The sequence below is a fragment of the Herpailurus yagouaroundi genome, unplaced genomic scaffold (assembly GCF_014898765.1).
Source record: "Herpailurus yagouaroundi ecotype Mexico unplaced genomic scaffold, PumYag 210, whole genome shotgun sequence".
NCBI classification, from domain to species: domain Eukaryota; kingdom Metazoa; phylum Chordata; class Mammalia; order Carnivora; family Felidae; genus Herpailurus; species Herpailurus yagouaroundi.
Genome location: NW_024412441.1, coordinates 12248154 through 12262248, shown reverse-complemented (window position 1 = coordinate 12262248; position 14095 = coordinate 12248154). Strand labels below are relative to the sequence as shown.

Here is a 14095-nt window from a genome sequence, read left to right as displayed (position 1 = left end):
TCATTTTTCTGCATGTTGCTGTCCGGTTTTCCCAGCACCACTTGCCGAAGAGACTGTCTTTATTCCATTGGATGTTCTTTCGTGCTTTGTCAAAGATTAGTTGGCCATACGTTTGTGGGTCCATTTCTGGGTTCTCTATTCTGTTCTGTTGATCTGAATATCTGTTTTTGTGTCAGTACCATACTGTCTGGATGATTACAGCTTTGTAATACAACTTGAAGTCGGGATTGTGATGCCTCCTGTTTTGGTTTTCTTTTTCAAGATTGCTTTGGCTATTCAGGGTCTTTTCTGGTTCCATACAAATTTTAGGATTGTTTGCTCATTCTGTGAAGAATGCTGGTGTTATTTTGATATGTATTGCATTGAATAAGTAGATTGCTTTGGGTAGTATTAACATTTTAACAATATTTGTTCTTCCTAAAATAAAATAAGTCTTAAAGGCAAATACAGAATAAACATATATGTTGACTATATGTTCATTTCAGTTTGAAATAATTATAATTTGAATGCCTATTCATGCTGAACATTTTGTTAAGATTCATTAGGAATACAAAAGTAAAAAAATTACATATTACAGAATTCATGGCTGAAAGGGCCATACACAGAACTGAATAGCCATGCAGAGTAAGTAGAGATTATAAAGTCCATAGCATAGTATCTGTAGTATAGTAAAATCTCAGTAAATGTTAGCTACTGATACGTGCTACTCTCTGATTTCTATATGTAAATGAAAATAAATGGAGATATAGGTGAGAGGTAAAAGTTAGAACATTGGAAATTAGTCATTCTTTTCTTTGAACGTTGAGCGCTGAGAGTTTTTTTGTTTGTTTAAGGAAGCAAGACATTCTTCAGCCATTGAATTCTCATTCACTTTTTGGAATTCTCTATGGGTAGAGAAACTTAGGTGGTAAAGTGAATAATTTGGTCAGCTACATTGGACAGAATGTCATCTGAAATATAGTGTGTGCATGTATGCACAGATGTGTGTATGTTTATGAATGTGTGGTTTGCATAGTTGATTGAAATAGAAACCATATTTGTTACAGTTTGATCTTTTTGTTTTTAAAGTGTCTTAATATGTCAAGTTATAGATACAGGTGTAAGTAAGAAAGATAGGAACTTGATATGGAGAGAACAATAATGAGATTTAAGATGGATAGGATTGAGTCATTGGTATTCACAGGTGATGTGTATGCATTGATACCAGGATAATGTAGTAGTTGATTTTGGTTCAGAACTCAGTCTTTCTGGGTTTAAATTCTGTTGTTTCCATTTACTGATCAGGTAAGCTAAAACAGGATGCTTAACCTCTGAGTCATTTTCCTCATTTATAAAATTGGGTTAATAATTGTGCCTACTTTATATAGAGAGTTTAATTGATGGTTAATTGAGATATAGTTTGTGGTGTTTAGCACAACATCTGGCCCCCAAAATATTAGCTGATGCTGTTGATAATTAAGTGCTTTGAGACTACATCTATTAGTAGCTACCAGAATCCAGATAGGAGTGTTATACATATAAAATCTTTTTCATAATTCTTAGCGTAACCTGCCAGTTTTGTTCTAAGTAAAGTAAAACTCTGGAGATACTTCTCTTATTTCAGTTGTATAAACATAAGTAGATAGACTAGGAAGACATGGAAGGTTTTTCACTGAATTCGTAAGTAGGGTACTTTTATGAACCATTGAAAATGAATTAAATAGCACCTTAGGTCTATTACTTTTCTCTTTGATCAGTTATTCTCCCATCATAAGTTTTTTGTATTGAAGTATGTTCCAAAAGCAAAACAAAAGACATTTGAGAAAATAGAAATAAAAAAGGGTAGTTTAGAAATACCTTTCTTTCTTCTCCTTGAAAATAGTTACAATTCAAATTTTACTTCAAGAATGTCAGCCTTTCGGTGTCAGTACTTGATGAGATGATACAGAATTCAATTAAAAATGTTAGAATGTACGGAAGAAATAATAAATTTATAGTAAATTTAATTTTGGTGATAATGAATTTAGTGAATAAGAAATGTTATCTTTTTAGTATGATATACTATAAAAATATTAGAAACTGTTTATCTCTTTATAATAAATATTTCATATTTGAGGAAAGGGTTTATTTGGAATTATTATTTAAGCAATGTTTTAAATTTGGTTATTTTCTGTATTGAGCCATATGTATGACTATTACAATAGGTCATAGATCCTTAAAATGCATAGATTATAAAGTCTTACAATTCAAAGAAAGTCTGCTCATTTTTAATAATAAGCATTACCATTAGGCTATAACTGTGGGCTAGGGACTTTAGTAAGTATTCACAATTATTTAATTTTCTTAATGTCACTCATACATATGGTGTTTTAATACTATATTTTATTTACAGTCATTTCTAATACCATGAAATAAGCTCTGTTCCTTGTATTGTAACCTTAATGTCTTTGTTACACAAATATTTTGCTTAAATATTATGTGGTATAATTGAAAAATTTCTGATTTTGGTGATATTTAAATATGTATTTTCTTTTTCCATGAGCTTAAAAATCTTAAGTATTATATTGATTGACAATTGTTTCCTTTATTGCAGAACTGTAAGAGTAAATGGGTCCAGTAATTGGAATGACTCCAGAAAAGAGAGCTGAAACTCCAGGAGCTGAAAAGGTTGCAGGATTAAGCCAGATTTACAAAATGGGAAGCTTGCCTGAAGCTGTTGATGCTGCCAGGCCTAAGGCCACTCTAGTGGACAGTGAGTCAGCAGATGATGAACTCACAAACTTGAACTGGCTTCATGAAAGTACTAATCTTCTAACAAACTTCAGCTTCGGAAGTGAGGGTCTTCCAATTGTTAGTCCATTGTATGACATAGAGGGAGATGATGTGCCATCCTTAGGACCATCTTGCTATCCGAACCCAGAAAAAAAATCAGCAACTTCAAAGCCCCCATATTCCTTTAGTCTTCTCATTTACATGGCTATTGAACACTCTCCAAATAAATGTTTGCCTGTCAAAGAAATTTATAGCTGGATTTTGGACCGCTTCCCATATTTTGCCACTGCACCAACAGGCTGGAAGAATTCTGTTCGACATAATCTGTCCCTGAATAAATGTTTTCAGAAAGTGGAAAGAAGCCATGGCAAGGTCAGTGTTTATGAACATTGCTGTATTTGGGCAGGTGGGGGAAAATTAACATAGAGACCTTAAAATATGGGGAAATTAAAGGAAGGCAAAAAATAGTCAACTCATGATTACTTCCATTTGAGCTTAATTATATTCATTTGCTTTCATTTGAGATGTTTTTAAATTTCTTAAATATTTATATAAATCTAACAGAATTTCAGTCTACTATATGTACATAAATCAGTTTTCTAATATTCTAATTTTCTATTCTTAGTTTCTATACTGTTCCTGTCAACTGTATCAGTATATTACTCTTAATTTATTCAATACGGCAGTCTCTGCCTTATAATTGTAATGTAGACTATTTACATTAATGTAATTGATATGGTTGGATTTAAATCTACGATCAGGCTGTTTGTTTTCTATTTGCTCTGTTCTTCCCCCCCCCCCCATTTTTCCTGTTTTTTTTAAGGATTGAGTATTTTTTTTATGATTCAGTTTTATCTCTACTATTGGCTTATCAGCTATTCTTTTTTTAGGGGTGGGTTGTTACACACTTATCAGTATGTGTCTTTAATTTATCACAGTCTACCTTCAAATCATATTACCATTATACCACTTAATATCTGGCCTTTCACAGAGAAGTTGACCAATCCTGATGCTTATCTGGATTAGTTCTTTTTTCCTGGAGAAGTTTATTTAACATTTCTTATAGCATTGAATTTATAAAAATCTTTTTGTGGAAGATGGGTATTCTAGGTTAACAGGTGTGTTTGTTTTTTTGTTTTCTTTAAGTACTCTAAAGATGTTACTCTCCTATCTTCTGGCTTATATAGTTTCTGATGGGAAGTCTGCTGCCATTCTTTGTTCCTTTGTAATAGTTCTTTTCTTTTCTTTTTTTTTTTTTTTATAATTTACATCCAAGTTAGTTAGCACATGGTGCAACAATGATTTCAGTAGTAAATTCCTTAATACCCCTTACCCATTTAGTCCATCTCCCCTCCCACAAGGACTTTTTTCTTTATATCACTGTTTGACTATGATGCACCTAGGTGTGGTTTTTGTTTTGTTTGGTTTTTTTTGTATCCTGCCTTTGGTTTTTCAAAGGTTCTTGGATCTGTGATTTGTTATTGGATATTGTCGTTATCAGATCTGTCATTTATTAAATTTATGAAAGTTTTGTTCATTATATATAAATATTTCTTGTGGCTCACTTCCCACTTCTGGGCTTCCAAGTAAAAATATATTAGACCATTTGCTCTTTCTTACCTCTTGGTTACTTTGCCCCAGTTCCTACTCTTCTCTCTTTGTTTCAGTTTGGATAATTTTTATCTTTCTGTAGATTCTGTCTTCCCTCTGTTGTGTTCATTCTGTCGATAAGCCTGATAAAGGACTTGTGCATATTTTTCATTTCTAGCATTTCTATTTGCCTTATTATTTTTTTATTTTTAATTTTTTTAATTTTTTTTTTTTTTTTTTTTAGAGAGAGGAAGAGACAGCACGAGTGGGGGAGGGGTGGAGAAAAAGGGAGATGCAGAATCCAAAGCAGTCTCCAGGCTCTGAGCAGTTGGCACAGAGCCCAATGCAGGGCTTGAACTCATGAACTGTGAGATCATGACCTGAACCAAAGTCCGATGCCCAACTGACTGAGCCACCCAGGTGCCCCCTTCTATTTGCCTTTTTAAAAGTAGTCTCCATCTTGGAGCACCTGGGTGGCTCAGTCAGTTAAGCAGCCAACTTGATTTTAGCTCAGGTCGTGATCTCAAAGTTCATGAGTTCGAGCTCTATGTTGGACTGTGCACTGATACTATGGAGCCTGCTTGGGATTCTCTCTCTCTCTCTCTCTCTCTCTCTCTCTCTCTCTCTCTCTGCCCCTATGCTGCTTGTGCTATCTGAAAAATAAATAAGCATTTAAAAAATAACAATAAAATTAGTCTCCATCTTTCTGCTAAAATTTCCCACTAGATCCATAAAATATTAATTATAGACATGGTGTCTGATAACTTCATTATCTCATCCATCTCTGTGTTTGGTTTTGTTGAGTGTTTTATCTCCTGTTTCTGTGTGTGTTTCCTAATTTTGGATTAAATGTCAAACATTATTTATAAAAGAATGGTAGAAACTGAGGCAAATAATCTTTCTATTCAGAAATAGACATGCCTCTACTTTTGTCTGTTAGTGTGAAACAGGTGTTGGTCAGTCTTTGTAAATAATTGGGCTGGGTTTGGGTTTTGTGGTTGTCATAATTACCTTTAGAATACCGCAGTCTTCAAATTCATGTAGAAATGGACTGCTAATACTTTGTGCTTAGTGAAAGTCCTGGAGTGTTAGATGATGTCCCTTAGCATTTTTGCTCTACCTTCATCTTTCAGCTTGTGATACGTTTGGGGGCAGGAGGAGAGTTAGTTATTTCTGTCTCTGCTCTTTTCCCTCCCATAACAATTGCTTGTTACTTGGTATGAGGCTCTTGGGGTGGGAACATGAGTTTCTTGATTCTTCTGTTCTAGTTTTAGTATTAAGCAGGCTCTTATGCCTGTCTCACAAGTAGGACTTTGCTTGCCTCCCCTGGGAGCAGACAGTCTCTCCCATCTACTCAGAGAAGAGTCTAGGGCCGCACTTTATCAGTAGCCAGTTATCTACATGTGGCTAGTGGTTGGCATATTGGACAGTACAGATATATGATATTTCTGTCACTGTAGAAAGTCCTATTGGATAGCACTGTTCAGAGCTCAGGCTAATTTCCTGCTCATTCCTATCATGGTAAATAAACTCTGCCTACTATCAGTGGACGGTCCTGGGTATAAGTGAGTGACCATTTCCTTTCTCAGTGGAAGTATATCTCTGCTTTGTATCATCTGGGCATGAGCAGATTTCCTGCCCATTACCTAATGACACATGGCCATTGCCTAGTGTCAGTAAAGTGTGAGGATAGCTGAGTTTTGTATTTCTCTCCCAGCAGCAGTCATCCTTTGTCTGGGACTGGGATGAAAAGGGTGTTTTGCCTCTCTCTTAGTGGCAGGCAGCTTTGGCTTCATAGTGGAGTTTTGTCCAGTTTTTGTGCCTGTCCCACAGTGACACCTCATCTCATCTTGTGCTCATTTAGGGCCTGGAACATGGATGAGCTTTGCCTGATATTCTTGCTCCAGGCTTAAACCTTAGTATGTTCTGCACATCCCATCATCATCTCCAAGGGTATTTCTCACTGCTTCCAGTCTTCCTCTGGAGCACTGGATGGAGACTCATAGAAAAATTCTGGCGAGTAGATATCCCAGGATGCTCAGTTATCTTGCTAGCTCATTCTTGGCTTTTAAGAATTTGTTAAAATCAGGGTGCCTGAATGGCTCAGTTGGTTAAGCGTCCAACTCTTGTCAAAAAGAATTTGTTAAAATCGGGGTGCCTGAATGGCTCAGTTGGTTAAGCATCCATCTCGGGTCATGATATCACAGTTCATTAGATCAAGCCCTGCAACAGGCTCCATGCTGTACATACAGAACCTGCTTGGGTGTCTGTCTGTCTGTCTCTCTCTCTCTCTCTCTCTCTCTTCCCCTCCCCTGCTCTCTCACACTGTCTCTTTCTCTCTTTCTCAAAATAAATTTTTTTTTTAAAAAAAGAATTTGTTAAAATTTGAGTAGTTTTATTTTTTAACCTTATTTTATGACCACCACTTTATTTGTGCTCTCCCAAAGATAAAACATTGCATATGTTCAATATCTCCTCATAGGACTTTGTCATACTTTAGAGTTCAGTTCTTTCACTTGTCTTGTACCCTTAGTTCCCCGTTGATCCTGGTGCCATTAGTCCATGAGTAGCAAGACATCAGGACACATCATCATCTTACAGCTAACTTAAAGGAGGTTGTATTAGTTATCTTTTGTAACATGTTGCTATCTAACACATCTACATATGGAATATTTATGAAGACCAACTATGTGTTAGGCCATTGAGGAAGCTTCAGTAATTTCAAAGGATCAATCTCTGTCATAGAGAACCCCAAATGAGCCCTACCTTCCAGTATTCATGCCCTGGTAGAGTTCCTGCCAATAATGAATAGGGCTGAGTTGTGTAACTAAGAGGATATTGTGGAAATGCTGGAGCATGCCTTTTGAGGCTAGGTCATAAATGCCACTATGGCTTCCATCTTGTACTCTTGGATAACAAGCTGTGGGGGAATCCAGCTGCCATATCATAACATTTAAGCAGCCTCTTGCCAACAGCCATGTGAGTGAGCCATCTTGGAGGCAAATTCCCCCAGTTCTCAGTCAAACTTTCCTTTCAGATGACTAAAAGTTTTAGAAATGTTGGATATGTTCGTTCCAACGTGCATTGTTAGATTTTATTTTGAATTGTATCACTTAATTATTTACTAGTTTTAGACCTACTGTGTTTATACTTATGGTGGGACATAAAAGGGGAAATGTCTACTTGGTACTTAGAAGTATGGTACAGGAATAGTGGTAATGTGGGATTGAAGCTCTAAGTTTTGAAGTCATCAGCAGCAATGATTTTCAATAGAAAAATCTAGGAAAAGTGTGTTGTAATGGAATCTAAAGAGGTTAAGTTTAAGTGTGAATGAGCAACAATATCGAATGTTGCAAAAACTTGAAAATGATTGCTAAGATGTGATTGAGACAAGTAGCAGCCAACAGATTAGGATTCAAAATATGGCGTGCTGGTAAATGTTGAAGGATTGAGTAGGTGGGGATGTAGGTTCTCTAAATTTTCATGGTATAAATATTTCCATCATGGCCAGTTTCAAGTTACCAGTATTATGTCATTAAATGTGATGTTGATGGGAGATGTTTACAGTGAACAGCACACCACTGTGTGTAACCAACTCATCTAATTCAATAAGAAAAAAAAAACTAATAGGAAAATGGACAAGAATATGAACAGGCAATTAACAGAGGAGGAAATATAAATGGTCAATAAGCAGGCAAAGATATTCATCCTCACAAGTTGTCAGGGACATACAAACTAAAATAACCCCAAAAGTAATTTATACCCATTAGAATGCAAAAATTTTAAACGTTTGGTAATATCAAATTAGATAAGGATAGGGGAAACAATAATATTTTCACACTACTGATATGAGTATAAATGAGTATGACCATTTTTGTGGTCAAGTTGACTACAATTATTAAAATTAGAAATGTGCATATATTTTGATGTAGTGGATTAGATTCTGATTTCTTCCCTAGAGTAACATTCATACTTGCATGCAAGGAGTATATGATATTCACTATGGTATTGTTTGTAATAAAAGTTGCAAAATAATATGTCCAGTGTGGTTTGATTTGTGGTAGTGATCAAAAGGGACTTGTTCTTGACCATAATTTGTAAATGTGTGTGTTATTTACATAATTAGCCTGAACATTTTTGAGTGCTCAGAGAAAGAAAGAAAGAAGAGTATTACAGAGTACAAGGAGAGTGTGACAAAGAGAAATAAATTATCTTATGAGATAATAAAGAATATGAGGATAAATAGAGAAATTGTAATATATTGGGACAAAAATTAGCAAGCTGTCACAACTGAGGTCAGGGTGAGAGGAGAGAAAGGCAGGTGATGGTCTTCTCAAAAATCAGTAGCCTGCTTAAATGTCTGAAATTTGGACAGAAAGTGTGATACATTCAAGTAGGATTGGGAATGCTTGTGGATTTTTTTTTTTTTAATGTATGAAATACTTCTTGAATTAGTGTTTCAAAATGACTGTGTTTCTCTTGTAATATGCAGAAGGCAAGTAAATTATACTTACTTCCAGTAAATGTTGGAATTGAATTTGGCGACCTTGACAGCACTTTTCTGATGAATATCTCTTATCTATAGATGATAATCTCAGAAAAAAGGCAAGATGGCAAGGTCTGGGTCAAACTACAAAGTGGAAATGATACTCAACCAGCTGGATAGCTGCTGATTAGCTTTCCTTCACTGACATCCATACCATAGTTACTGCTCTCAATAGAGAGGTCTAAAAATCTTGGCTTGGTATTTATCTGCTTCAGTATTTATAAAAGTTAAACGTGATACATTTTTTTTTGCTTGGGTTTAGGTTTCATGTTTTAAATATTTAAATATCTAGGTCTTATATCTACTTTCCTAAATTTTTATAAAGCCAAACTAAAATACTGTAACTGGAATTTTAGCTGGGAAACATGAAGTTAGAAATTTTGTCTGGTTTAGTACAATTTTAGTCTGTAGATTTGCATAGTGATAACTCCCTTCAATAGCTGAATTCCAGGAAAGAAGTCATGCCAACCACTGTAAAAGTTCATACTAGAAGCTATAAACAAGAGTTATGAATGCCCTTTTTAATTAGTTAATTCTTTTTAATTCTTTTTTTTTTTTTTTTTACCACAGAAAAGGTAGTTGAGGGGAGTCTATTAAAATGCACAGGGCAAGTACATAAAAACATTTCAGAAATAGTGAACATTGCCTTTTCTCCCAAACTCTTCGTTACAACTAACATTTAGATCTTTTTGAAGTTCATTTCTTAGTATTTTCCTTATGTCTTCAGCACCTTCAGTGGTTCTTTAACAAGTAAGTCCAGACGCCTTAGAGTTCCACAATGCAAAATAGTAAATGAGAGAATGCACATTTCCTGTTTCCATTGCACAGAAGATTTATTTTGTTATAGGCAAATTTAGTTTAAAATAATACTTAACATCTGAAACTCTTTATTATTTGTGTTCTGTCTTCTAAGCACAGTAATAAAAGGGCAAGGTTTTTAAGTAAGAGTTTAAAATAAATTTTTCTTTCCTGAAGATCTTAAAACATAATGTTAGCAAATACATAGTTTTATCTCTTGTTACTGATAGTTTGTGAACAGACCCAGTGAAAGGAAATGCTGCCATGGTAACATAAACCAGACTGTTATTTGGAGACCTTACTCAAGATACTTAACTGCCCTGAACTGCAGGTTTTCAGTACCAGTTCTTCTAATTTACTATTTCAAGGAAATAGCAATTCTGCTATGTTCAAAACATTTTGTAATTCTCACGATTGAATTTGAAAAGTAGATTATTGAACAAAACAGTTTCTAAGAGTGTAATCTCAGGAATACCAAGATAGAACATGACTAACATTCTTAACATAATTGTCTTAGTCAATATATGAAAAATAATCCAGACATATCTTTTCTATATGAAACTGAAGTGGGTTGGGGCAAAGGATGTTGTGGGTGCTAATGTTTTAAAGTTTTATTTCCCTATCATTGAAACATATTTATAATTTGGGCCAAGTGACTGAAAATATATTTAATTTAAGAAATTCCGTCACTTAATCCAAAAATGCATATATAAAATTTGACTTCCTTTGAAAAACAAATCAAGAGTTCAAATACTTAATGTATAGTCCATGTGGTATTTTGCTGCTGATGACCAGGAAAAGTTTCATCTAATAGTATGGTATGTTTCTTTCTCTATTACAGTATGGTATGACACCCATGGTTTTTCTTTTCCTATACATCTAGGTTGCTAGGATGTTAAAAACTGCCTAACACTTATAGTTTTTCTAAGACAAGAACTATTTTCCCTTCTAAATTTAGTTTATTCCTTGTTCTTTACTACCTTTACTGTCTTACTCAGAACTAATTGATTTTTGTTCTTGTTGATTTTTTTAACTCCCTCTTAGAGGAATATACTGTTACTAAACCATATAAACTCTTTATGCCAATTTCAGAATAACCCCTAGAAATAAGTATTCACTTATTTTCCAGCTCTGTGTCACATATAAATTACCTTATTCGAATCTCCTCACAACTCAGTAAAGTGGCCTGGTTTTTTATTTTATGAATAAAATATGAGTAAGACGACTGACTCTTGGAGATTAAATGTTTTGTCCAATATCACATTGCCAATCAATAAGCAATGATTAAGACCTTACTATTTATACCTGTGGAACAGTGTTCTTATATTATGCCATTCTACTCTAATAATTATGACATGATGTTCAGAAGATAAAAGAGCCTCAGTAATAGAATATTATCTTGACAAAGAATTTGGGACATGGAAACACTCTGGAATTCATCATGTAAAATCTTCAGCAATCATAACAGCTTCTATCATATAGGATTTTGTATAAACAAAAAGGAGACAGGGGACTAGAACACGCATAAATTTTATTGTTGTCCAAGTAATTGTTAATTTAATTATGAAGTGTAATTCAAATTTTAACAAAGGGCTTTTGAAATAGAAAGGTATAATATGAAAAAAAATTTAACAGTTTGAAACTCACTAATCTTATGAGTTCTAAGGAAGTTTTGAACGCCACATGGTGGGAGAAGAGAAGATTATATACCTTATGGTTGATTTTCAACACTTGTAGAGAAAAAAATCCTCAAAAATATTTATTAAAATTTAATGCCAATACCTACTGGAATAGAAACAGAAAAACAAACTTGCATGCTATTAGACTAGAGGAAACAGGAACAGTTTTTAAAACTACAAAGAGAGTGGTGTCTGGGTGGCTCTGTTGGTTAAGCATCCAACCACCCTCAGGTCATGATCTTGCAGTCCGTGAGTTCAAGCCCTGCGCTACGCTCTGTGCTGACAGCTCAGAGCCTGGAGTCTGCTTTGGATTCTGTGTCTCCCTCTCTCTCTGCCCCTCCCCTACTCACGCCCTGTCTCTCTCTCAAAAATAATAAACATTTAAAAAAAATTTTAAATACTACAAAGAAAATGAACATATATCAATAGCAGTAGCCAATGTTTAATGAGTACTTATTGTCTGACAGTGTTCTAAGCACTTTATGTGAATTAACTCTTACAATACAGTAATTCTTGAAATAGGTACTATGTTTTATATAGTTATATTTTGAACATAGACATTTTTCTGAAGATTACACAGCTCTTAAGTGACAAAACCAGGATTCCAAAGGAGGCAAAATGGTTCCAAGGCTTACACTCTTAACCACTGTACAAGTAGTGTTTAGCTCTGGGGAAGTGGGATGAGATTGAATTTGGATCTTCTTCTTGCATGGCTGTGGAGTTTTGTGTAAAGGCTATGTGTGGATGTGGTACATGTGTATGGATATATTTATCATCTAGCTACTGTTCAGGATGTGCAGTTAGGGATGTTCAGCTAAGGAAATAGGAAAGGATAGGGGCGCCGATGGCTCAGTTGGTTGGGTGTCCAACTTTGGCTCAGGTCGTGATCTCAACAGTTTGTGGGTTTGAGCCCTGTGTCGGGCTCTCTGCTGATAGCACAGAGCCTGCTTCTTATTGTGTCTCCCTCTCTTCCTGCCTCTCTTCCGCTTGTGCTTTGTGTCTCTCTCTCTCTCTCTCTCTCTCTCTCTCTCTCTCTCTCTGTCTCAAAAAAAAAAAAAAAAAAGAAAAAAATTAAAAAAAAAAAGGAAGTAGTAAAGATTTATCCTGAAGGAAGAGTTAGCAGGTGATCTCACGGCTCCTAAAGTCCTTCATTTATTTCCTTTGACTACCTCAACTAGGATGTATAATATTTTGATGGTTTTTTAGAATACTCTGTTGATTTGTCAGTTCCCTTATTTTCCTAATTTTTAGTTATCAATTTATCAATTTTATTTTCATTATTTATATTATATAACATTATAATAATACCCCTCTCCCCAGATATGATAAAAGCTGGTTTCAGATATTTCAATTTATTTTGAGACAAAGAGTGCACATGGGCAGGGGAGGGACAGAGAGAGGGAGAAAGAATCCCAAGCAGGCTCCATGCCATCAGCACAGAGCCCAATGCAGGGCTCCATCTCACAAAACATGAGATCATAACCTGAGCCCAAATCAAGAATCAGACACTTAACTCACTTAGCCACCCAGGTGCTCCTAAAATTGTGATCTTTAAAAGGAAATTTATTATTCTTAATGGCCTAATCAATGTTTATAGTTTTTTCCATTAATATTTTGAAAGTGTAGTCTATAAAGATTCACTAATTACATCAATTTTTCTCATAGGTGTTCCACAGAACACAAGCTTCCTCAAATATTACCTGAGAGAAGGAAGTTCTGTGTTGGATAATTTTAGGAAACCATATAAAACTGGCTTAATGACAGAAATATTTAGATCGCTTAACCTGCTAATATGTAGTGTGACCTTCTAAGAAGGAGAGAAGTAAAATGTGTAGTATTTTTCAAACCTATTTGAAGGAATTATCCCATAGCCTAGCCTTTTCTCTGTATGTTAGATAATATTAGTGAGGTTTTTCAGGTATCAGGTCCACCTACCTTCCTCTAAGCTGGTCCTTCACATGGGGCCAACTGTGGATCACTCAAGCCCTTCCTTCAGGCAGCTCCCGTTTGAAAGTTAACAGGCACTTTTGTTTATGGTTTCTTCAGTTTCTAGTAATCATACAAATTACATAATTTTTAGATTCTGTTGATTATTTCAGTGGCATCTGGGTTCATATGTTCATTGCCATATTATCTAAAAGTCCCTCAAATGTTGTAACTTAAATCCTCTAAGGGCTAATAATGCTTCCTTCCTCTTCATTATCTTTTATAGGAGTCTTTTCCATACTCAGTTGTTGATTTGCCACCCTGAGGCTTCTACTGTGCTTTTCATTAAATCATTTGCATTTTAAATTTAACTTTATTTTTTTATGTTTATTTTTGAGAAAGAGAAAAAGACAGAGTGCGAGCAAGGGAGGGGCAGAGAGAGGGAGGGAGACACAGAATCCAGGCTCCAGGCTCTGAGCTGCCAGCACAGAGCCTGACATGGGGCTCAAACTCACTCAAACTCATGAGCTCATGACCTGAGCTGAAGTCAGATGCTTAACCGACTGAGCCACCCAGGCGCCCCTAAATTTTACTTTAAATGCTAACTTAAATATTACTGTTAATACCATTAAAAATGAGAATTATTTTTTGATGTATCATTTAATATACTGCTTATTACTTTTGGGGAAATGATGCTGCATAGAAAGCTTAATTTTTCCTTTTCTTTCTGTTTTTCCTATAATGGCTTCCATTTGTTACAACTTAGCATGTGGAGGACCACATTGTATAGTCCTTCGTGCTCTTC

General features: G+C 35.1%; 1 protein-coding gene across 2 annotated transcripts in view; it reads left to right on the top strand.

Annotated features, from left to right (window-relative positions):
• The window catches only part of FOXN2 (forkhead box N2), a 97149-nt gene that overhangs the window by 35096 nt on the left and 47958 nt on the right, over positions 1–14095 (top strand). For both annotated transcript variants that reach the window (XR_005784218.1, XM_040453805.1), the window contains exon 2: positions 2573–3123. Coding sequence is in view for 1 of the 2 variants with exons in the window: in XM_040453805.1 (XP_040309739.1) it covers positions 2587–3123 (537 nt within the window). In the remaining variant the exon portion in view is untranslated. The remainder of the gene's footprint in view (positions 1–2572; positions 3124–14095) is intronic.